General features: G+C 42.6%; 1 protein-coding gene across 2 annotated transcripts; it reads right to left on the bottom strand.

The window, feature by feature from the left end:
• Nucleotides 1-526: 526 nt before the first annotated feature.
• On the bottom strand, nucleotides 527-17392 carry Nhlh2 (nescient helix-loop-helix 2). 2 transcript variants are annotated; one of them, XM_031374995.1, is made up of 4 exons: nucleotides 17308-17392; nucleotides 4892-5070; nucleotides 4169-4493; nucleotides 527-2586 (listed from the first exon to the last, which is right to left on the bottom strand). In XM_031374995.1, exon 4 carries the CDS (start codon nucleotides 2576-2578, stop codon nucleotides 2171-2173), a length of 408 nt encoding a protein of 135 aa, XP_031230855.1. In that variant the 5' UTR covers nucleotides 2579-2586; nucleotides 4169-4493; nucleotides 4892-5070; nucleotides 17308-17392; the 3' UTR covers nucleotides 527-2170. The 2 variants fall into 2 exon arrangements, with proteins under 2 accessions (XP_031230855.1, XP_031230854.1); XM_031374994.1 differs by lacking the exon at nucleotides 17308-17392 and having other exon boundaries at nucleotides 4892-5113.
• Between the last annotated feature and the right edge of the window lie 970 nt (nucleotides 17393-18362).

Raw genomic sequence — 18362 nt, 5'->3', positions numbered from 1 at the left:
TTAAGTGCTTCTGGGGGGGAGGAGCTGTCAAAAGGGTCTGCTCACTGCCTTTTTCTTTTGGGCAGGGTCTCATGTAGCCTAGGCTGGCCTCAATTTCACTGCATAGCTGAGGTAACCTTGAGCTCCTGGTTTTCCCATCTCCAAATCTCAGGTACCGGGTTTATGGATGTAGGGGACCACTCCCTGATCTTACCTGCCACTCGATGCAGACACCTTCTTGGCCCTGAGTTTTCCTAAGAGCTTGGGTTAGACAGTTATAAAGTTTCCTTTTAGAACAAAAAAGGCATCATATGATCCCTCTACTGTTCTTATAGACACATCCCCCTGCTTTTCCTCGTGAATGAGACATGATCTATACCATCCCATCACGCTGTGCTATATCTGAGTTTTATATATGTATATGTTTTCTGCTTTGTTCCTGGTTTGCTTTACTAATTCCTTTCTAAAGAATTGAGTCCATTATGACATTTCACGACTGGCCAGGATGTTTGATTTCTAGAGAGATGCTTAAAATAAAGAGGAGAACTTCAATCTGATACCTTTATTTATATGCAAAACAGCGCACCAGTCATGAGATATGAAAAACTCGTCAGGTAGAAACCAGGTTATATCTATTTTCACTACAAAATATTGCATTATATAAAGCAACAGAGACACAAAAAAACCCTGAAAAAGACTAAAATCTTTGGATAGCAGATGTGTTTTTTTTTTCTCCGTCGTCGTCTTCTTCTTTCCTTCCTTATCTCTAACATACACCTCTTACTTTAAGAGTTTCACAGCTGAGAACATGAAACATTTCTAGGTCATAGACTTTTCTTTTTGGTTGTCACAGAGGAAAGTAGTTCTGAATTCTTTTTTTTTCTTTTCTTTTTTAGGAAAATAATGTAATTTCCTAAAATCATCCCACGCACAAAGGTCACGCACACACGCACACACACAAGAAACTACTCTCCCTAAAAAGTTTGTAAAGTACTTTTCAGACACAACTACAGGTAAGAATAACAGCACATAACTCTTTATAAAACTATAATAGTGAAGGGCTAGTGTTGCTGACCTCACAACCAAAGGACCAACTTCTTGATATATAAAATATGCTTAGAAACGGGGGAAGCAGGGACTCTCTTGTACAAGTGCAATATAATCAGAAAAAAAAAAAAAAAAAAAGGCAAGACCACAAGGTAATCTCAATAAACACATAAAGAGTTAGATGCAATTATTTCACAGGGAAAAGGTGTAAACACTTGACTATAAATAAATTGGCACAGAGTATCCAAAGTAAAATTCTCACCACTCTGAAAAATAAATGTCTTGAAAAAAATACTCTACCCCTTCTAACATAAATAAAAATAGGTTGTTTTTTTCTAACTGCATCTATGAGTCCACATGTTAAGGTCACAAATAGACGGGGTGGTTTTTTTTTTTTTTGGATATTTAAAAGGGCACTTTGCCCAAAAAAGCAATCAGATGTTCCATTTTCCACTTAAATATGGATTTTTCTATCTACTTTAGTGTCCTATCTTGGGGCTAAAGTCTCAACAAGATCAAATCCTCCCACAGTATGTGTCTGTCTGTTCTGAACATATATTTTTTTTAACCTCACCAAATATTCAGGATTTTATTTAGATTAAAATGTAATTTTTCATTTGACATGGTAACAAAAAGTTTGCTGGTACACCTTTCTGTGTCTTAATCTCTGCATGGAAAAGATTTTCATCTTTTTTAATCTCCCCAAGGTTTGATGATTTGTCAGAAAAATCCCAGATAGTCATAGTTTGAAGCCATCAGCCTGGGCTAAGCTGCCCTCATTCTTTCAGAACATGAAGATGTATAGGATATAAATACAGAGGAACTGAAAGCCTCCAGTGGCTTAAAGCAACCACCCCCTGGGGGATCCTAACACACCCAGGGGAGGCCCCAGGGCAACTCATTCTAGGTACCTCCAGAAGGTTTCTCTGGCCTAGAAAATACCCTTGCAAGCTCCAGGTCTTTCTACCCAACCCCACCTCCCAGGCACGGAAATCTTCCCCTGTTGCCTTGATGACCAAAAAGAACAGGCTGCAAAGCTTTCTCCTGCATTCAGGTGTGTCTGGGCAAACCTCTAGCCTGGCAGTCCGGGTGTGTCGCCTTTGGCAGTCGCCCGGACCGGCGGCCTCTCGCGACGTCCCCTTCCCTACACGTCCAGGACGTGGTTGAGATAGGAGATGTAGCAGATGGCCAAGCGCAGGATCTCGATCTTGGAGAGCTTCTTGTCCGGGGGCAGCGTGGGTAGCAGTTTGCGGAGCTCGGCGAAGGCCAGGTTGAAGGCCTCCACTCGGATGCGCTCGCGGGTGGCGTGGGCCGAGCGGTACTTGGCCGTGGCGCGCCGGCGGCGGCGCTTTTCCTCCCGGCTCAGCTGCTGCGGGTGTGGGTAGAGCGCGGCCCGGCTGCCGCCCTTGCCGTCGCCGTCCACCTCCTCCACCGGCTCCAGGTCCGACACGCTGCCCAGGACCTTGGTGTCTGCGCCGCCCAGAGACTCCGGGTCCGAGTGCGTCGAGCTGGGGTGATCTGAGTCGGCGGCTTGGTCCGGACTCAGCATCATTTTGGAGGCTGATGGGGAGTCAGAAAGTCAGTTAATAAAAGGGATCTGGTTCTTGGTTTGCAAGGAGTGGCGGGCGAGGGCCTAGCAAGCCTGAACTCCTAGGAGGGGACCCGGGGACACTGGTCCTCTCCTCTTTTCAGGCCCATGCAAGTAGGGAGGCAAGGAGCAGGCACCAAAGCACATTCCGAACCCACACAGAAGCCTGCAGGTGGAACGGCCAGTGGCCTTGAGCCTCGAGAACGACCATGGACATCCGGGGCCGGCTGACATGTCTCCTCAGCTCCATCAGCTGCTCTCTCCCGCCTCCCTTGCTCCGTCCCCTTCCTAGACACAGGAAAGATCCGGAAGGATGGATGCCCGAAGGATAGATGCATCTGGGTTTTAATGGAGATGCAAAGTGTGCCTCTCATCCGAGGGCCTAGGGCAAGGCAGCTGGAGACTCCCAAAGCCTGAGGGTCTGGGCAGGGCTGGGGTGAGAGCGAACCCCATCCTAGAACCTAGGCCGGAGACATAAAGGCTATCGTGCTGTCCCCCTCCCCGCGTTTCTCCGAAATAATAAAGAAATGACCGAACACATGTGTTCGGTCCTTTCAAAAGAAAATTGACTCCTCGGCCCTCATACTCTCCCGGAGCACCATCTGTCACGCAGACTGCCACACACATTGGGGACCTAGGGACGCGGATCACACAATGCCCGGCAGTCTGCCGACCACCTCCCGGGAAAACGCAGGCGGCCGGGTCGCTGCGGGCGAAGGGGCTGGGGAGGGCATGAGAGGGATGGGCTCCGAGGCGCGGGTGCGGGACGCCCCGGGCGCAAGCTGTATCTCTGCGGGTGAAGTTCGTCAGCTCAGGGGACCGGAGCCCCGAAGAGCCCCGGCGGCCCCGGGAGGCCTGACCGCGGCCCCGCGTCTGCGCCCAGCTTTCCCCAGACGATGCCCTCCTGGAAAAGCCACCTCGGGCCGGCAGCTCGCGGGCCTGTGCGTCTGCGGGAACCGCTGGGCTTTCGGGGGATCCGGGCGGGCGGGTGGTGATAGAAACCTGCCCGAGCTGAGCGTTTGGGCCTCGGCCACCAGGAGGGACGACCCCTGTGCCCCGCCGTAGCCCTCGCAGGCAAGGCTGCTCCCAACCGGTCCTGAGTAAGAGGCTCGCTCCAGAGAAACAAAAGCAGGGGATGTAGGTTCGGCTCCCGGCCGCGGATTTGCCCAGGAGAGACCTGAGCTCAGAATCAGCTTTCCGTGCAAGGAAAACGGATCCACAGAATAACAATAAATGATCCAAACGAACCGCTTGCGATCCCCCTAAGGGTTTTTCGCTACGTTTATAAGTGAAACAACTCACACCTACGCAGTTGACGTGAAGAGGTAGAAAATACACAGGGAGAAAAATCACAACAAACCACGACATAGTTACAGATCGGACAAAAAGTTCCCGGGTTGTCCCCCGCGCGTTTAAATTCTCCAGATATTTAAATAGTCATAAATGGTATTTCTCGTGGGCATTTATGTCTATGACCATGTGTGGGGAATACATCTATAAAATACAGTCTGAGTCAACTTAATCTAAAGAAAAAGAGAAGTTAAGATGTCTTACCTTGAAAGAGCCCTGTCGATAATCTTTTCGTCAATCTTTTAGAGTTAAAATTCCAGGAAACAAGGAGGAGAGATCCTGGCAAATATTAAAAGCAGCCAATATTTATTACATTCGTAGATGAAAAATCAGCTGTCATCTCGCCGACCGCCACAACGAGCGGCGGAGTCTTACGGGGATGGAAGGTATGGTTGTTCACTTAGTTGATGGATTGAAAACGCCCGTTCTTTTTTTTTTTTTTAATTGTTCTTAAACATTTCAGAAAATTCGTTGTTGATCTTTATAAGTCGAAGTGTTGAGACCTCACGCTTTCCCCACTCCTAGGGTTCTATAAATAACAAAAGAGATGCAGAGATAAACACAATCACATCAAAGGGCCGATTCCTCCACTTTCTAACAGCAGAATAATCAATAAGAAAGATGGTTAAGATAAAATTCCATTCCTTGAGGACTCCTTCCCTTCCCTTAATCGGGCTGGGGGGGGGGGGGGGGGGGGACTGGGAAGTGCGGGCAGGGATGGATGGGGCTCAGAAGTGATTTTTTTTTTCCTTCTTCAAGATAATGCTTTGTTCCCAGGAACACAATACAGTAACTAGGGCTTAAGGTTGTCTCTGTCTTGTCCCTCAGCTACTTATATGTTGTATAAACAGACGCCTATTTTACAGTTTCAAAGTCTTTCAAGGTTTGGTTACACCCCTCCCCTACCCCACTCCTTCCCCTCTTTACCTTATGGTAAAATGCATATAGTCAGTAGCTTGGTGATGCTTGAGAAGGGTTGGAGAGAAGTGGACGTCTTCTGGAGTAACACTGACACCGAAGCAGAGAAAGGAGAGGTTGGGAGAGCCAGAGCAGAGAGGCAGCTGCCTGTGTGGCTTCTTGGCTCTTCTGGTACCAATTGATTTAGCCTGGAGATGGTGGAAGAGATAAAGGCTTAAGAAGGGGGATGGAATTTTTTCCCCCTAAATTGATATTTAATGGGAAATCCTATTGGACAGAAACCTGGACACGAGTCACTTAATTGGACTTGACATCTGTCACAGTGTGGGAGTTTTCACAGCCCAAATATTTTAGCAGATCAGATTCCCACTGAATCTGTGCCATAAAATATAGCAGTTGAAAGCAGTCCATGATAGAAGCCATAGCATCTACAGTGCCTGGCCACACAGGCAGTTCCTTGTCTTCAGATTATTGATGTACTGTTTAAGTCCAAGTAAACTCTATATGAACATGGAAAATCCCTCCGGCATTTTGTCAGCCAGCATATTTTTTTTTTATCAATAGTTAGAAAAATAGTTGTGCTTAGCACATAAAAACATATACTACATATGACACCATGATTAAGGTGAATGATTCAGATAGGCAATGGTAACATTTATTTAAAGTGAAGTGTCTTTTAAAGGATGCTTTAATCATGATTATTAAGCATATGGATGTTTTGGAGAAATGTTCTACTATAAGGCCAACTTATTAATAGATGATATTTTAAAGGACTTTTGACACATTAGTTTAAATCATTGGTAGAATTAGAAACAGAGTCTAAGTAGCTAGAGACCACTAGATAATTCTACTTCTTGAGTTAGTTTGTTTCTTTCTTTATGCATTATTAGCCGTAAATATGACACACAGTATGTAACAAAGGTCGTACTTCATTCTTGCCCATCCTAACATGTGAGTGGATGTATCTAGCTGGGTGGCATTGTTTTGTGCTAAAATGTAAATATTAAGAAGCATTCTAGCATGCAGTGACTTTGCCTGAGATGACCCCCAGCCCCAAATTTACATGTCTTACAAAAATAAGGGAAATTAACTGTTAGTCACGATAGATTACATATTATTTGCCATTAATTACACATTCTCAGTGACACCATTAATTCTGTCTTCTTTCTGTCTGTATTCCTCCCTTTCTTCCTTTCCTCCTTTGTTTCTTTCTTTTTTGGTATTTTAGACAAGATCTCATTATGCAGCCCTGGCTGGGCTGAACCTCACCGTGGAGACCAGGCTGACCTCAAACTTATAGAGATGTGCTTGTCTCTGCTTCCCATGTGCTGGGATTAAAGACATGTACCACCACACCTAAATACTTTTTTTTTAAGTTGGCCAAGCTTAGAGGAAATAAGAGAATAATAGCCAGCCTCCTGTCTCCCTATTCCTGGGTGAGTTTTTGTGGAGAGGAGAACCTTCACTTTCTGTCCATAATCACCTTTATCCTATGAAGAGGTATTGTCCTCAGGGGAGGGGTGTGGAGCTATCCACTCAGAGAGTGGCTCTCTGGCTTCCCTATGGCTGTGATGTATAGTTTGCCTTTGTTCACATCAGCTGCGGGAGGGTAAAGGGCCAGAATACGCAGGGCAGAGGGAGAGAAGGGACTATGGTACCAGGACTCCTCACCTCTGCTCAGCCCAAGTATCCCCGAGCATGGACACAGATGAGTAGAGAAGCCCCCTCCCTGCAGGGCTGGTGGGGGCCAGGAGTGAAGATGTGGGAAAGAGGAAGGTTTCCCAGCCTGGCTAGCAGCAGCCAACACTAAACACTAACACACAACAGAAATGTACACACAGATGCGCACCCTCAGATACGTATGTCTCCTCACCATCCAGCACTCATTCAAGCTGTCTGGCTCAATTAGATGTTTGGGCAGATGGACTGAAAACTGTGGTGGCTTTTGTCACCTGAGCTCTAGAAAGCACAGCTGGTAGGATAGGAGTGGCCATGTCCCTGGTCACCCTAGTGTTGGGAGTTGGATGGGGGAGAGGATGCTCAAACCATGGCTGGCCAGATTCTGCTATGGTGTATACGAATCCAGACCGATTCTCTTTTATAGCCAGGCCACTGACAACCTGCACATTCATAAATTAGTACATGATTAAAGCTGGGTAGAAACATTTCAGATCCACACCACGATTATGCTTAGACACGCCATTATAGACACAGTCACGGGTTCACACACAGGTACATTCTCTCTGGTGGGAAAGCTCCCATCCCCCTCCCTGTTTGCCATTTCTAAGACATCCCAGGCACAGATGGCTCCTCTTCTCATATCCCCCTTGGAGACTATTTATTGTACACTATGGTTCTCGGTTTCCATATCTGTCTCTCCCACGAGGCTGGGGCATTTTCAGGAAAGGTCTGTAGCTTACATCTTAACCTCTCCATGTCTGACCTTGACACCCTACATGTGCCAAGTTTACAGAGGGTAACTTTCTGTGTACAGGGGTTCCCAGGAAACTGATAATGAACCACTTTCACCCACAGATGCCCAGTCTTCCATAACCACTTCTCTCCCTGCACCAGCTTGCCGCGACACTCAACGGATGTGCAAATATCTGACAAAACATTGCACTATGCAGATTAGTATATCTTAAAGTGTAAAAATAATGTTAAATAACATTAAAGCAAGAAGGAGATGGCGGGTGATGACTTTAAAAGCCAGGTTCCCCAGTGTCACTGGCTAGTTGTATAGTTTCTGTTAGCTAGGAGTTACCAAGCCTTTCTGGACCCCAGCTTTCTAATCTGAAAAGTGAGAATAAAGAACACAGGATATGCAGTATGCTATGCATGCTGCTACGTTATTTTTTTTTCCAAAAGGATCAAGATAGTGTATGTGATGATGGAGATAGGACTCAATGGTTAAGAGTAAGTATATTCTCTTGCAAATGACTGGGTTTCCTTCCCAGCATCCATGTTCGGCAGCTTATAGTGACCTGTAACTCCAGTCCCACAGGGATGAGAGGCCTCTGGCCTCCATAGGGGCACCCACACTCACAAGCAGATACACACACACACACACACACACACACACACATACATACACACACACACAACTAAAAATAAAACAAACCATAAAAAATAATACATGTGAAAAACTTAAATCATTGAATGCTCTTAATAAGGTTATTAAATATAAGCACATTGAGTATATATTGCATAGAAATACTAACATACCCAAATACACTCATCAGATTGCATGTGTGTGTCCATGGCTCAATGGCTGACCCAGAGTAAATACTACCCCAGCATTAAACCATAACTTTAACATTATTCATATATTAGCTCATCTCTTCTTAACCAGAAAGTTAAGAAATACATTCTGCTGCCCCTGTTTTATATAGAGAGAAATTAAGACAGGGAAAAAAGATGGTGAGCTCTTCAAAGACACATAGCTAGTAATTCACAGGGCCAATAAGACTTAGATTAGGGTGGGGGATGGAAAAGGCACTTGCCACCAAGCCTGAACACCTGAGTCAGATCCCTTCAATGCTTGTTGTGGAAGGAAAAAAACAACTCTAGAGAGTTGTCTTCTGACTCCATATGCACATCATGGCACACAGGCATATGTATGCAGAGAGAGAGAGGGGGAGAGAGAGAGAGGGAGAGAGAGAGAGAGGAAGAGAGTGGGAAAGAGAGGGAAAGAGAGGGAGAAAGAAGGAGAGAGGGAGAGAAAGGAAATTGTTTTTAACCCTCCCATATACACTGTGGCATGCAGCCATGCATATGTGGGTACGTAGGTCCTAATGTACACACACGAAGTGAACAAATTCAAACAAGACAGGTTCAGGTGACCTAGATTCTGAAACTGGACCTTCATCCATCATGTCCTGTTCCCGTGGCCCTGTGCCATCTGCCCAGTATGAATCCCTCATTCAGGAGAATTCTGTACCCCATAAAGTGTGTGAGCTGTAGGAGAAATGTACATACACACGAAACAAGCTTAGTCACCACTCTTTCCTGTACTCTGTCTGCTGTGCTGTGTGAGTTCACGTGCCCTTCAGTACTTCACTCATATCTACTAACAGGTAAGGCACAGAGGTTTAAAAGTAAGTTTTAGTCTCATTAGACATCTGTTTTCAATTTATTGTCTTAAAATTTGGAATCCATCACCAAAGATTTGAGTATATATGACTGGCATTTGTCTATTAATCATTAATAAGCTCTATACATATATTTCATATAGTATAGCATAATATTTCATCATAAATGTACAAAAGGTATTTTTAAATGAGAAACAAACTTAATAATATGTCTAGAATAACAAATTTTATTTATAAATATAAAGACATATGCACAAGACATTGGTGGTACATGCTTTTCCAGAGAAATAGTATTTTTCAGTCATTGTTTAACCCTTTATGATAAAGTGATTTGATGGTCTGCTTTTAAACTTTTTTTATTATATCACAGTTTATTATATCACAATTCAGATTTTATGCCTAACATGGGAGGTAACACAAATATTCAAATGTTAACACAGTCACACACACACACATACATGCATGCGCGCGCGCACACACACACCATCCTGATATCTATGTGAGATGACCAGCAAGCATTCTACAGTATGGGTGTATCAAACATTAAGCCTAGGCCTAGAGAGATGGCAGTCAAGACCTTGTAATGCTCTTACAGAAGACATGAGTTCAGTTCCCAGCACCCCTGCTAGGAAGCTCACAACTGCCTGTAACTCAGGAGATATGATGGCTTCTCCCTCGCCTTTGAAGGAAGGCATACTAACTTATAACACTCCCACTCACAGTCACACTTATATGTATACACATAACTCAAAAGCAATTTTCAAAAAATCAAGTTTGTACCCTATAAGTGTATATACTTTTTGCTTGTAAATTTAAAGATAGTGGTAAAGTGAAGTGCAAAGTAAAGGCCCTTCAATTGTTAAATGGATATACCCCATGTGATATAGTCTACAGCGGAACATCACTACTTAATAACGTGGAACATAATTCTGGTGTGTATTGAGGCATGGATGCACCTCAGTGGCATGCAGAGTGAAGGAAACTAAACACAAAGACCCTAGACAGTATTCTATGGACAGACACCACAGAGAGACAGAATGAAATGTTGGTTGCACAAGACAAACAATAAACAAACAATCCAATGAATAGACAAACAAAACCCAACACCCAAAGCATAAAAACCAAACACTATTATTTTTTGATCTTAGTACAGACTCACAGTCTTTTCTGCTTCACAACTCTAACATCAGATAATTTTAATTCTTTAAAGTTTATTTTATTGTGAGTATCTGTGTGGGTGACAGAGGTTTGATGTATGTGTACAGCCTTGATATTTCCTTTCCCACCTTTCATAGTACTAAGCATATCCACCAGTCTCTGTAATCTGTGCCCTCCCATGCTCCCTCCTTCTCCCTCCACAAGGAGCCACAAGTCTTCTTGTCACTAGAGACTATTGTGTGCTTTTAGAATTTTGTATGAGCACCATCAGGTAGTGTGTCCCCTTCGTTTGTCTCCTCTCTTTTAAACGGTCCTCATCTCGAGACTCAGCCATTCGTCAGCACTTTCATTGCTCAGAAGTTGTCCTTTTATCCCTTCCATAGTTCCTCATTCTATGTGTAGATGGGAGCTTCTATTTGGCAACTGGTTCTCTGGTCTGAAGTACTTCCATTAGTGTCCATTGCCAGGTACGTTGCTTGGCACTGAATTTTCTTACCCATTGTCTTTCTGAAAATGTATTAGCTTCATTTTTGAAAGATGAGCTCTGGCTGTGGAAGTCCATGTTGGCAGATGCCTTCATTTTTTTCTTGCATCAAATAGAATATGTTCTCTTTGTGTGTGTGTGTGTGTGTGTGTTTTCTAATGAGTCAGCTCTGTTTATATCTTTATTCCGTGTCTAACATGTTTCTCCTTCCTTCTCATCTGAATTCAAAATTTTAAAGTTCCTTATTACATTTTTCAGTGTGTGTGTAAGCATACACTTGTACACATGTACACATGTAGTTTTTTTTAACTGTTGTGTATAGAACAGCTGTGTGTTACTTACCTTTTCATCAGTATAATGAAGTGAGGCAGCTAACTGTTGAAAAGAAATGCTTTATTTTTTTGTGGTTCTGGGAGTCAAACAGCATCTTATACATCTCAGGCGAGTGTTGTACTGCAAAACTACATCCCTAACCTCAAATGCCAGTTGGGAAGCTCAGAGTTCATGATCGGTTGGCCTCTTTACTGTGGCTTCTGGTGAGGACAGGAGAGGCCAAATATTTTGGCAGAAGGAGGGATAGGAGCACATCATCACACTTAGAGAAAGAGCATCGAGACTTGGGTTTACCAGTTGTCTCTAAGGGCACACCCCTAATGAAGTAAAGATGTCTCATTAGTTCCATTCCCCCATTAAAGCCACCTTGAGGATCGGTACTCCAATCACAATAAATCCTGAGTGACACACTTGCTATCTACAGGTGACAGTGTGCAGAGGCTGAGGTCGATGTTAAGGCTGGGAAATGCTCATGAGTACCCTTATATAAGACAGTTTTTGTGGAGTGTTAATTCACCATATCAGGAATTAAATTAGGTTTGGGTTTTGTTGCTTTGATTACCAACAATGTACAGGATTCAGATCCTCTGTTGGTAGTGGCCTTTGCCCAACACTCCACGATCAGCCAGCTCCATTGTTAAAGGTCTGGTATGGCAGGGCATGGCAGCAGGTCAGCCCATACAACTGAAAGGAGATAGGCAGAGTGAATCAGAGCCTGTGGGCTTCCTTTCCTTTTCTACCTTTTTTTTGAGATGGGATCTCAATATCTAGCCTTGGTTGTCCTAGAACTCACTATGTAGTTTAGGCTGGCCTTGAACTCAAAGAGCTCTGCCTGCCTCTACCTCCTGTGTGCTAGGACTAAAAGTGTGTGCTATTTTAGAAATAATTTTAAGTCTCTATTTAAGAGCTTTCCAAACCAAGGGCATTTGGTGAATGTTAAAACCAGATAAATAGTTTTAAATAGTTAAGCAGTTTTAAATAGTTAAGCTCGGTGCATTCTGATTAGTTTGCAAGGAAAGGTGACTTTGAGAAGACCTGTAGCTGTGATAGCCAAACTTCAATAAAGCTGATGTGAGAACCCTATACCATGTGATGCCTCTTCTATGGACACCCTCTCTCTTACGACAGTCTTTGAAGCCAAGGTCCACTAGCTGGGGAGTAGCTCAGTTCCCAGCCCCCATCTCCAAGACAAATCATTAGCAGCCACAATGAACTGGATACACTAAATTGAAAGGCAGAATGCTTAACTGCAGGATCACAAAATGTTAACCAAGATCTTAACAAATTAACCCAACATATTCTTGTAAGACTTAAAAGAGGTTTTTCTATTATTGGCAGAAATAGTAGTAGGGTGTGAGGATGGGTGGTCATGTGTGTGAGATATCACAGTCAGAGTAGAAAATCAAGTAACTTCCCTAGTGCTCTACACCTAACTACCCTGAGATACCCTCTCACAGAAGCCAAAGCTCGAGTTATTGTTTGACTAGGCTTCTTGGCCAGAGGGCTCATTTTATTATGCTATGTGATCCACATGTTTGGATAGAACCTTCAACAGATTATTGTCCCAGAGTGTTTGCTGTTGCTGTGATAAAGACTGTGACCAAAAGCAATTTAGGGAGGAGAAGGTTTATTTCATCCTACACTTCCAAGTGACAGTGTATCATTGAGGGAAGTCAGGAGGACTCAAGAGCAGAATTTGGAGGCAGTAAACTGCCATGACTAATGCAGTTTACTCCTCCTCAGCTACCACGCCCACTTGCCTAGGGATGGTGTGGTGGCCACGCCCACTTGCCCTAGGGATGGTGTGGTGGCTTGAATGAAAACAGCCCCCACAGGCTCATCTGTTTGAATACTTGGTCCCCAGTTGGTAGAACTGTTTGGGAAGAATTAGGAGGTGTGCCTTTGTTAGATGAAGTGTGTCATGGGGGCAGGATTTGAGGTTCCAAAAGCTTCTGCTATCTTCAGTGTACTCTTTCTCTTCCCCCATGCTTATGGATCAAGATGTGAGCACTCAGCAATTCCTACTGCCATGCCTTTGCTTGGCCACCATGGACCCTAACTCTCTGAAACCATGGGCCAAACTAAATGCTTTCTTTTATAAGTTGCTCTGGTCCTGGTGTTTTGTTGCAGCAACAAGAAAGTAACGAATGCAGATTGGTACTGCTAAGCCATCCAATATAATCAATGAAAAAGCTGTCCCAAAGGCATGCTCACAGGCCAAGCTGCCGAAGGCGCCCTTGGGTTGTGCTTCTCTCTTTCCAGGTGTGTCAAGTTGTCAAGGGAGATTAGCCAGGACAAAGATGTTCAGCAATATAAATATATTAACTATCCTGTTATGTAACAACCTTATACTGCTAATATTTAGCTAGTAAGCTTTTACAATGTATTCCTTTTATGTTTCAAGTCTCAGAATAACAAGTAGGCATCCTGTCTCTATCCAAACTTTCTCCCTCAGACCTACATACTTTTATGTGTGTGTGTGTGTGTGTGTGTGTGCGCGCGCGCGTGCGTGTGTGTGCGTGTGATTTGAGAGGACTGGCAGGATGATTCAGATCATTCTGTAAAGGTTCTTGTCACCAAGCCTGGCGACCTGAATTTAATCTCTGGGACACACATGGGTAGAAAGAGAAAACTTAACTTTCACAGGCTGTTCTCTGATATCCACACACATACATGATGCCCTGGCAGATGCTGGTGAGGACACTCTTTCACCTTGAACACGCTGTGTGAGCACCTACACACACACTTGAGACCAGCACAAAGGAAGCTAAGTAAATAAATACCATAAAATGTGTACCAACCATTTGGGAATGAGCAATGGCCTGTACTCTTATGTTCAAATCCTTCGGTGTCTATTTGCTAAGACAAGGATAGAGCCACAGTGTGCCTATCACATCAGGAGATTAATGTTCATATGGATGCCAGTTTAAAATCACTGATTTGATGTGTGCAGACAGTGCATGCAGAAGTGCTGAACTCAAAGGTAAGAATGTACCAAATGTCACCAAATGTCAGTGATGTAAAATCTAACTCCTGCTATGGAAACCCTGGAAACTGTCAGGAACACTTAGAAAATATTAAAAAGACCCTTGAAAAACAAGTCATGTAAATCAGGTAGTTATAGTCACTTCCTATCAGTTTTGTTTGTGTATATGTATATACATATATGTATGAGTGATTGTTGGTAAATATACTTATTGTAAGCATTGTCTTAAAACACTAGATTTTCTTGATTTAAAAATAGGTATTACACCTAAGGATCACAGGTAAGGAGGACACTGCATCTGTCCCAATACCGGGAGTAACTGGGACTAGCGGGACCCAGGCATGCAGGAACTCTGCCAGCCCAGTAGCAGGGGTTGCTTCCGGTCTGTTTGGGCCAGTGCCCTAAGCAGACCTTGGGCGCAAATTCTGCAGCCAATCCCATAACACCCAAAGGAAGCTCCACTCCCAGGCACTCTAACACACCCAGGATCAGAGGTGAGGAGGACACAAAATCTGTCCCAACATCAGGAATAACTGGGACCAGCAGGACTCAGGCACACAAGAACTCCACCAGATCACAGGCACTGGCTCCTTCCAGTCTGTCTAGGCTGGTGCCATGAGCAGACCTTGGGTGCAAACTCTGCAGCCAGCCCCACAACACCCAGAGGAAGCTCCACTCCCAGGCGCTGTAATTAGCCCAGGATCACAGGATCACAAAGACACCTTGATGCTGAGGAGTTCTGACATGACAAGGATCACAGGAAGGACAGGCCCCAGTCTGATTTAGCCAGGGCAGGTAGCACTAGAGATAACTAGATGGTGGGAGGCAAACATAAGAACATAAACAACAGAAACCAAGGTTACTTGGCATCATCAGAACCCAATACTCCCATCATAGCAAGTCCTGGACACACTATCACACTAGAAAAGCAAGATTCAGATCCAAAATCACTTCTCATAATGATGATAGAGGACATTAAGAAGGATATAAATAACTCCCTTAAAGAAATACAGGAGAACACATGTAAATAGCTAGAAGCCCTTCAAGAGGAAACACAAAAATCCCTTAAAGAACTACAGGAAAACACAATCAAACAGGTGAAGGAAATGAATAAAACTATCCAGGATCTAAAAATGGAAATAGAAACAATAAAGAAATCACAAAGGGAGACAATCATGGAGATAGAAAACCTAGGAAAGAGATCAGGAGTCATAGATGCAAACATCACCAAAAGAATATAAGAGATAGAAGAGAGAATCTCAGGGGCAGAAGATACCATAGAAAACATTGACACAACAGTCAAATAAAATGCAAAAAGCAAAAAACTCCTAACCCAGAACATCCAGGAAATCCAGGACACAATCAGAAGACCAAACCTAAGGATAATAGGTATAGAAGAGAGTGAAGACTCCCAACTTAAAGGGCCAGTAAATATCTTCAACAAAATTATAGAAGAAAACTTCCCTAGCCTAAAGAAAATAATGCCCATAAACATACAAGAAGCCTACAGAACTCCAAATAGACTGGACCAGAAAAGAAATTCCTTCTGTCACATAATAATCAAAGCACCAAATGCACTAAACAAACAAAGAATTTGAAAAGCAGTAAGGGAAAAAGGTCAAGTAACATATAAAGGCAGGCCTATCAGAATTACACCAGACTTCTCACCAGAGACTATGAAAGCTAGAAGATCCTGAGCAGATGTCATACAGACCCTACAAGAACACAAATGCCAGCCCAGGCTACTATACCCAGCAAAACTCTCAATTACCATAGATGGAGAAAACAAGATATTCCTTGACAAAACAAAATTTACACAATATCTTTCCACAAATCCAGCCCTACAAAGGATAATAAGAGGGAAAACATCAACATAAGGAGCAAAACTACACCCTAGAAGAAGCAAGAAAGTAACCTTTCAACAAACCCATACAAACATAATTCTACCTCTAACAACAAAAATAGTAGGAAGTAACAATTACTTTTTCTTAATATCTCTTAATATGAAAATTAATATTACCAACTTATCCTAATCGATTCAAATTCAAAAGTATGAGGAATTGAAAATTTGTTGGTTATCATCTGGTGGTCTCTCTAATTTGGTAATTGGAGAAATAGGTCCAATATTGTACAATCCATATACACTTTCTGCTTGTTTATACCTGACAATGTCTTGCTGGGTACCACATAACGGTCTTGAAACCATGCTTCTCCTATCTCAGCCTCTCTATTAGTAGGATTGTTTATTTGATGTTTTTACACTATAGTATGGTTTTCAGAACAGCTTACATATTTCAAAATTATTTATACAGACAAAAGAAATATAAGCAATTAACTTGGGTGGTAGCTTATAAGAGAACAACAAACAGTGAGACTGAATGCTTTGCTTGATGTTTGTAACTATTGTATCAATTCTGAAGAAGAGAACTTTATAAGATATACTTTCTCTGAGATGAATGCTTTTCAAAATCATCACAGCCAATGAACCAGATTCTTACCCTCACCTAATGTCTGTGCCACCCTCCAAGCAGAACCATTGTTCATTGAAACAGTTGGTGAATGATCCTGTGGATAGATCAATCTTAATACACACACCATTTCTTAAATGAATGTAATCTGTTCTCTGTGGGCTGAGAATGAAGACACTCACTCAAGTCAAATAGCTTTGACCATAGCAGGAAAGGCACAGCAGAACTGTCAACTCTCAGCTTAGCTACGATGGAGGAAAAATCTTTGGTGATGTGAGGGTTGTTGAAGTACAGCCTTATTACAATGAGCTCCAATGTCTAAAAATTGTTCTTATTTTGGGCTTGTACCACAGTAAGAGCCAAGACTTAAAACTCTACTAAAAACAAAACAAACAAAAAATAAACAAACAAAAAGACTTTACCTATTTATGATGACTTAAAAAACTAGTAGTGATGTATTATTTTAAAATATACAGTTAATATGTTTGGAGTTATTTAAAATTTATATTGAGAAAAATATGTATTTTCAGTATTGCTGCAGACAAGCATCTACATAAGACTGTTAAATTGATTGTTTTATATCAAACAACTTTTATACTACTCATTTTTATTGTTATAATATTTTATAAATTTTAAAGAATGTGACAAAATAAAAAAAAAAAGTATTGCAGGTATTGAAGGGGGTCTCTGAGAGGAGTGGGGTACAAAAGGGAAAGAAGAATGTGATGTAATTCTATTTACTTAAAATATGTTTTTAAATGTTAACACATTCAGATAAACTGCAATTATCTATCTTTTCTCATCATAATGCAATAAAACTTAAATCAATTAAAAAAATAAGTATTACATAATAAGTATGCACATACATTATGTGTATAGGCACACCCATATGCTGATTAACTTACTATTTCATTGAGGGAAAAGTCTTCAGATGGGCATGCTACTCTCGAGGTTTATGACAGGAGACCAGCAGTGAAGGGGCAGGAAAGGTGAGGCGAGGCCTAGGAAGAGGAAATATGGATGGAGCTCTGCCAATCACAAGTCGTTGTGGGCGGGGCTGGACAGCCACTTTTTCCTGTTGACTGGAAAGGACTCAACTTGCTTCACTGCTAGTGCCATTTGTGGCCAGTTACCAATACTCCTGATAACAGGAGTCAAATGAGAGGGAGAAAAACAGCCATGTTGACTCAAGGCACCATTATCCTGGGCCCCCAAGAGACCGGGAACTCAGAAGACAACAGCAGAGACTGGGAGAATTACAGGCAGTGGCTTTCAGCTTGAGCCTCAGGTGGTGGGAAGGACAAAGGCAGCTGCTTTCCTTTCCTCATACTCTCCTATTGATTACAAATGAATATGATTTTAAAACAGAATTGATTTACTGTCTGAGTATTCGAGTTTGGGTATTATGGTTGCTCATAACATACAGAATGTCTAAGTGCGTTAGGACATATGTGTGAATTATAAACACACAGGAGCTGCAAGAGTGTGTTTAAGCAATATCTTTTCTTGTTCTTGTTTTTAAATAAATTGAAGTTGTTCAGAGCTGGAGATATGGTTCAGCAATTGAGCACTAGCTGCTCTTGCAAAGGACAAGGGCTTTGCCCCCAGGACCCACAGGATGACTCATACCTCTATAATTCCAGTTTTAGGGGATCTGGTGTCCTCTTCTAACCTCCAGGAGCACCAGGCACATACATGCTATACAAATCAAATGAAATCAAATAAATCTTTTAAAATATATTAGTTAGCCAGGCATTGTAGTGTGTGCCTTTAATCCCAACATTTGGTAGGCAGAGGTAAGCAGATCTCTGTGAGTTCAAGGCCAGCTTGGTCTATATAGCAAGTTCCAGGACAGTCAGAGCTATGTATATACACACACACACGCACACACACACACACACACACACACACACCACATGTTCATTTATTTATTAATTATTTTTTTTCTTTGGCATTTTCA

The sequence above is a fragment of the Mastomys coucha genome, unplaced genomic scaffold (genome assembly GCF_008632895.1).
Source record: "Mastomys coucha isolate ucsf_1 unplaced genomic scaffold, UCSF_Mcou_1 pScaffold16, whole genome shotgun sequence".
Lineage (NCBI taxonomy): Eukaryota > Metazoa > Chordata > Mammalia > Rodentia > Muridae > Mastomys > Mastomys coucha.
This window is presented reverse-complemented; position numbering and strand designations above follow the sequence as displayed.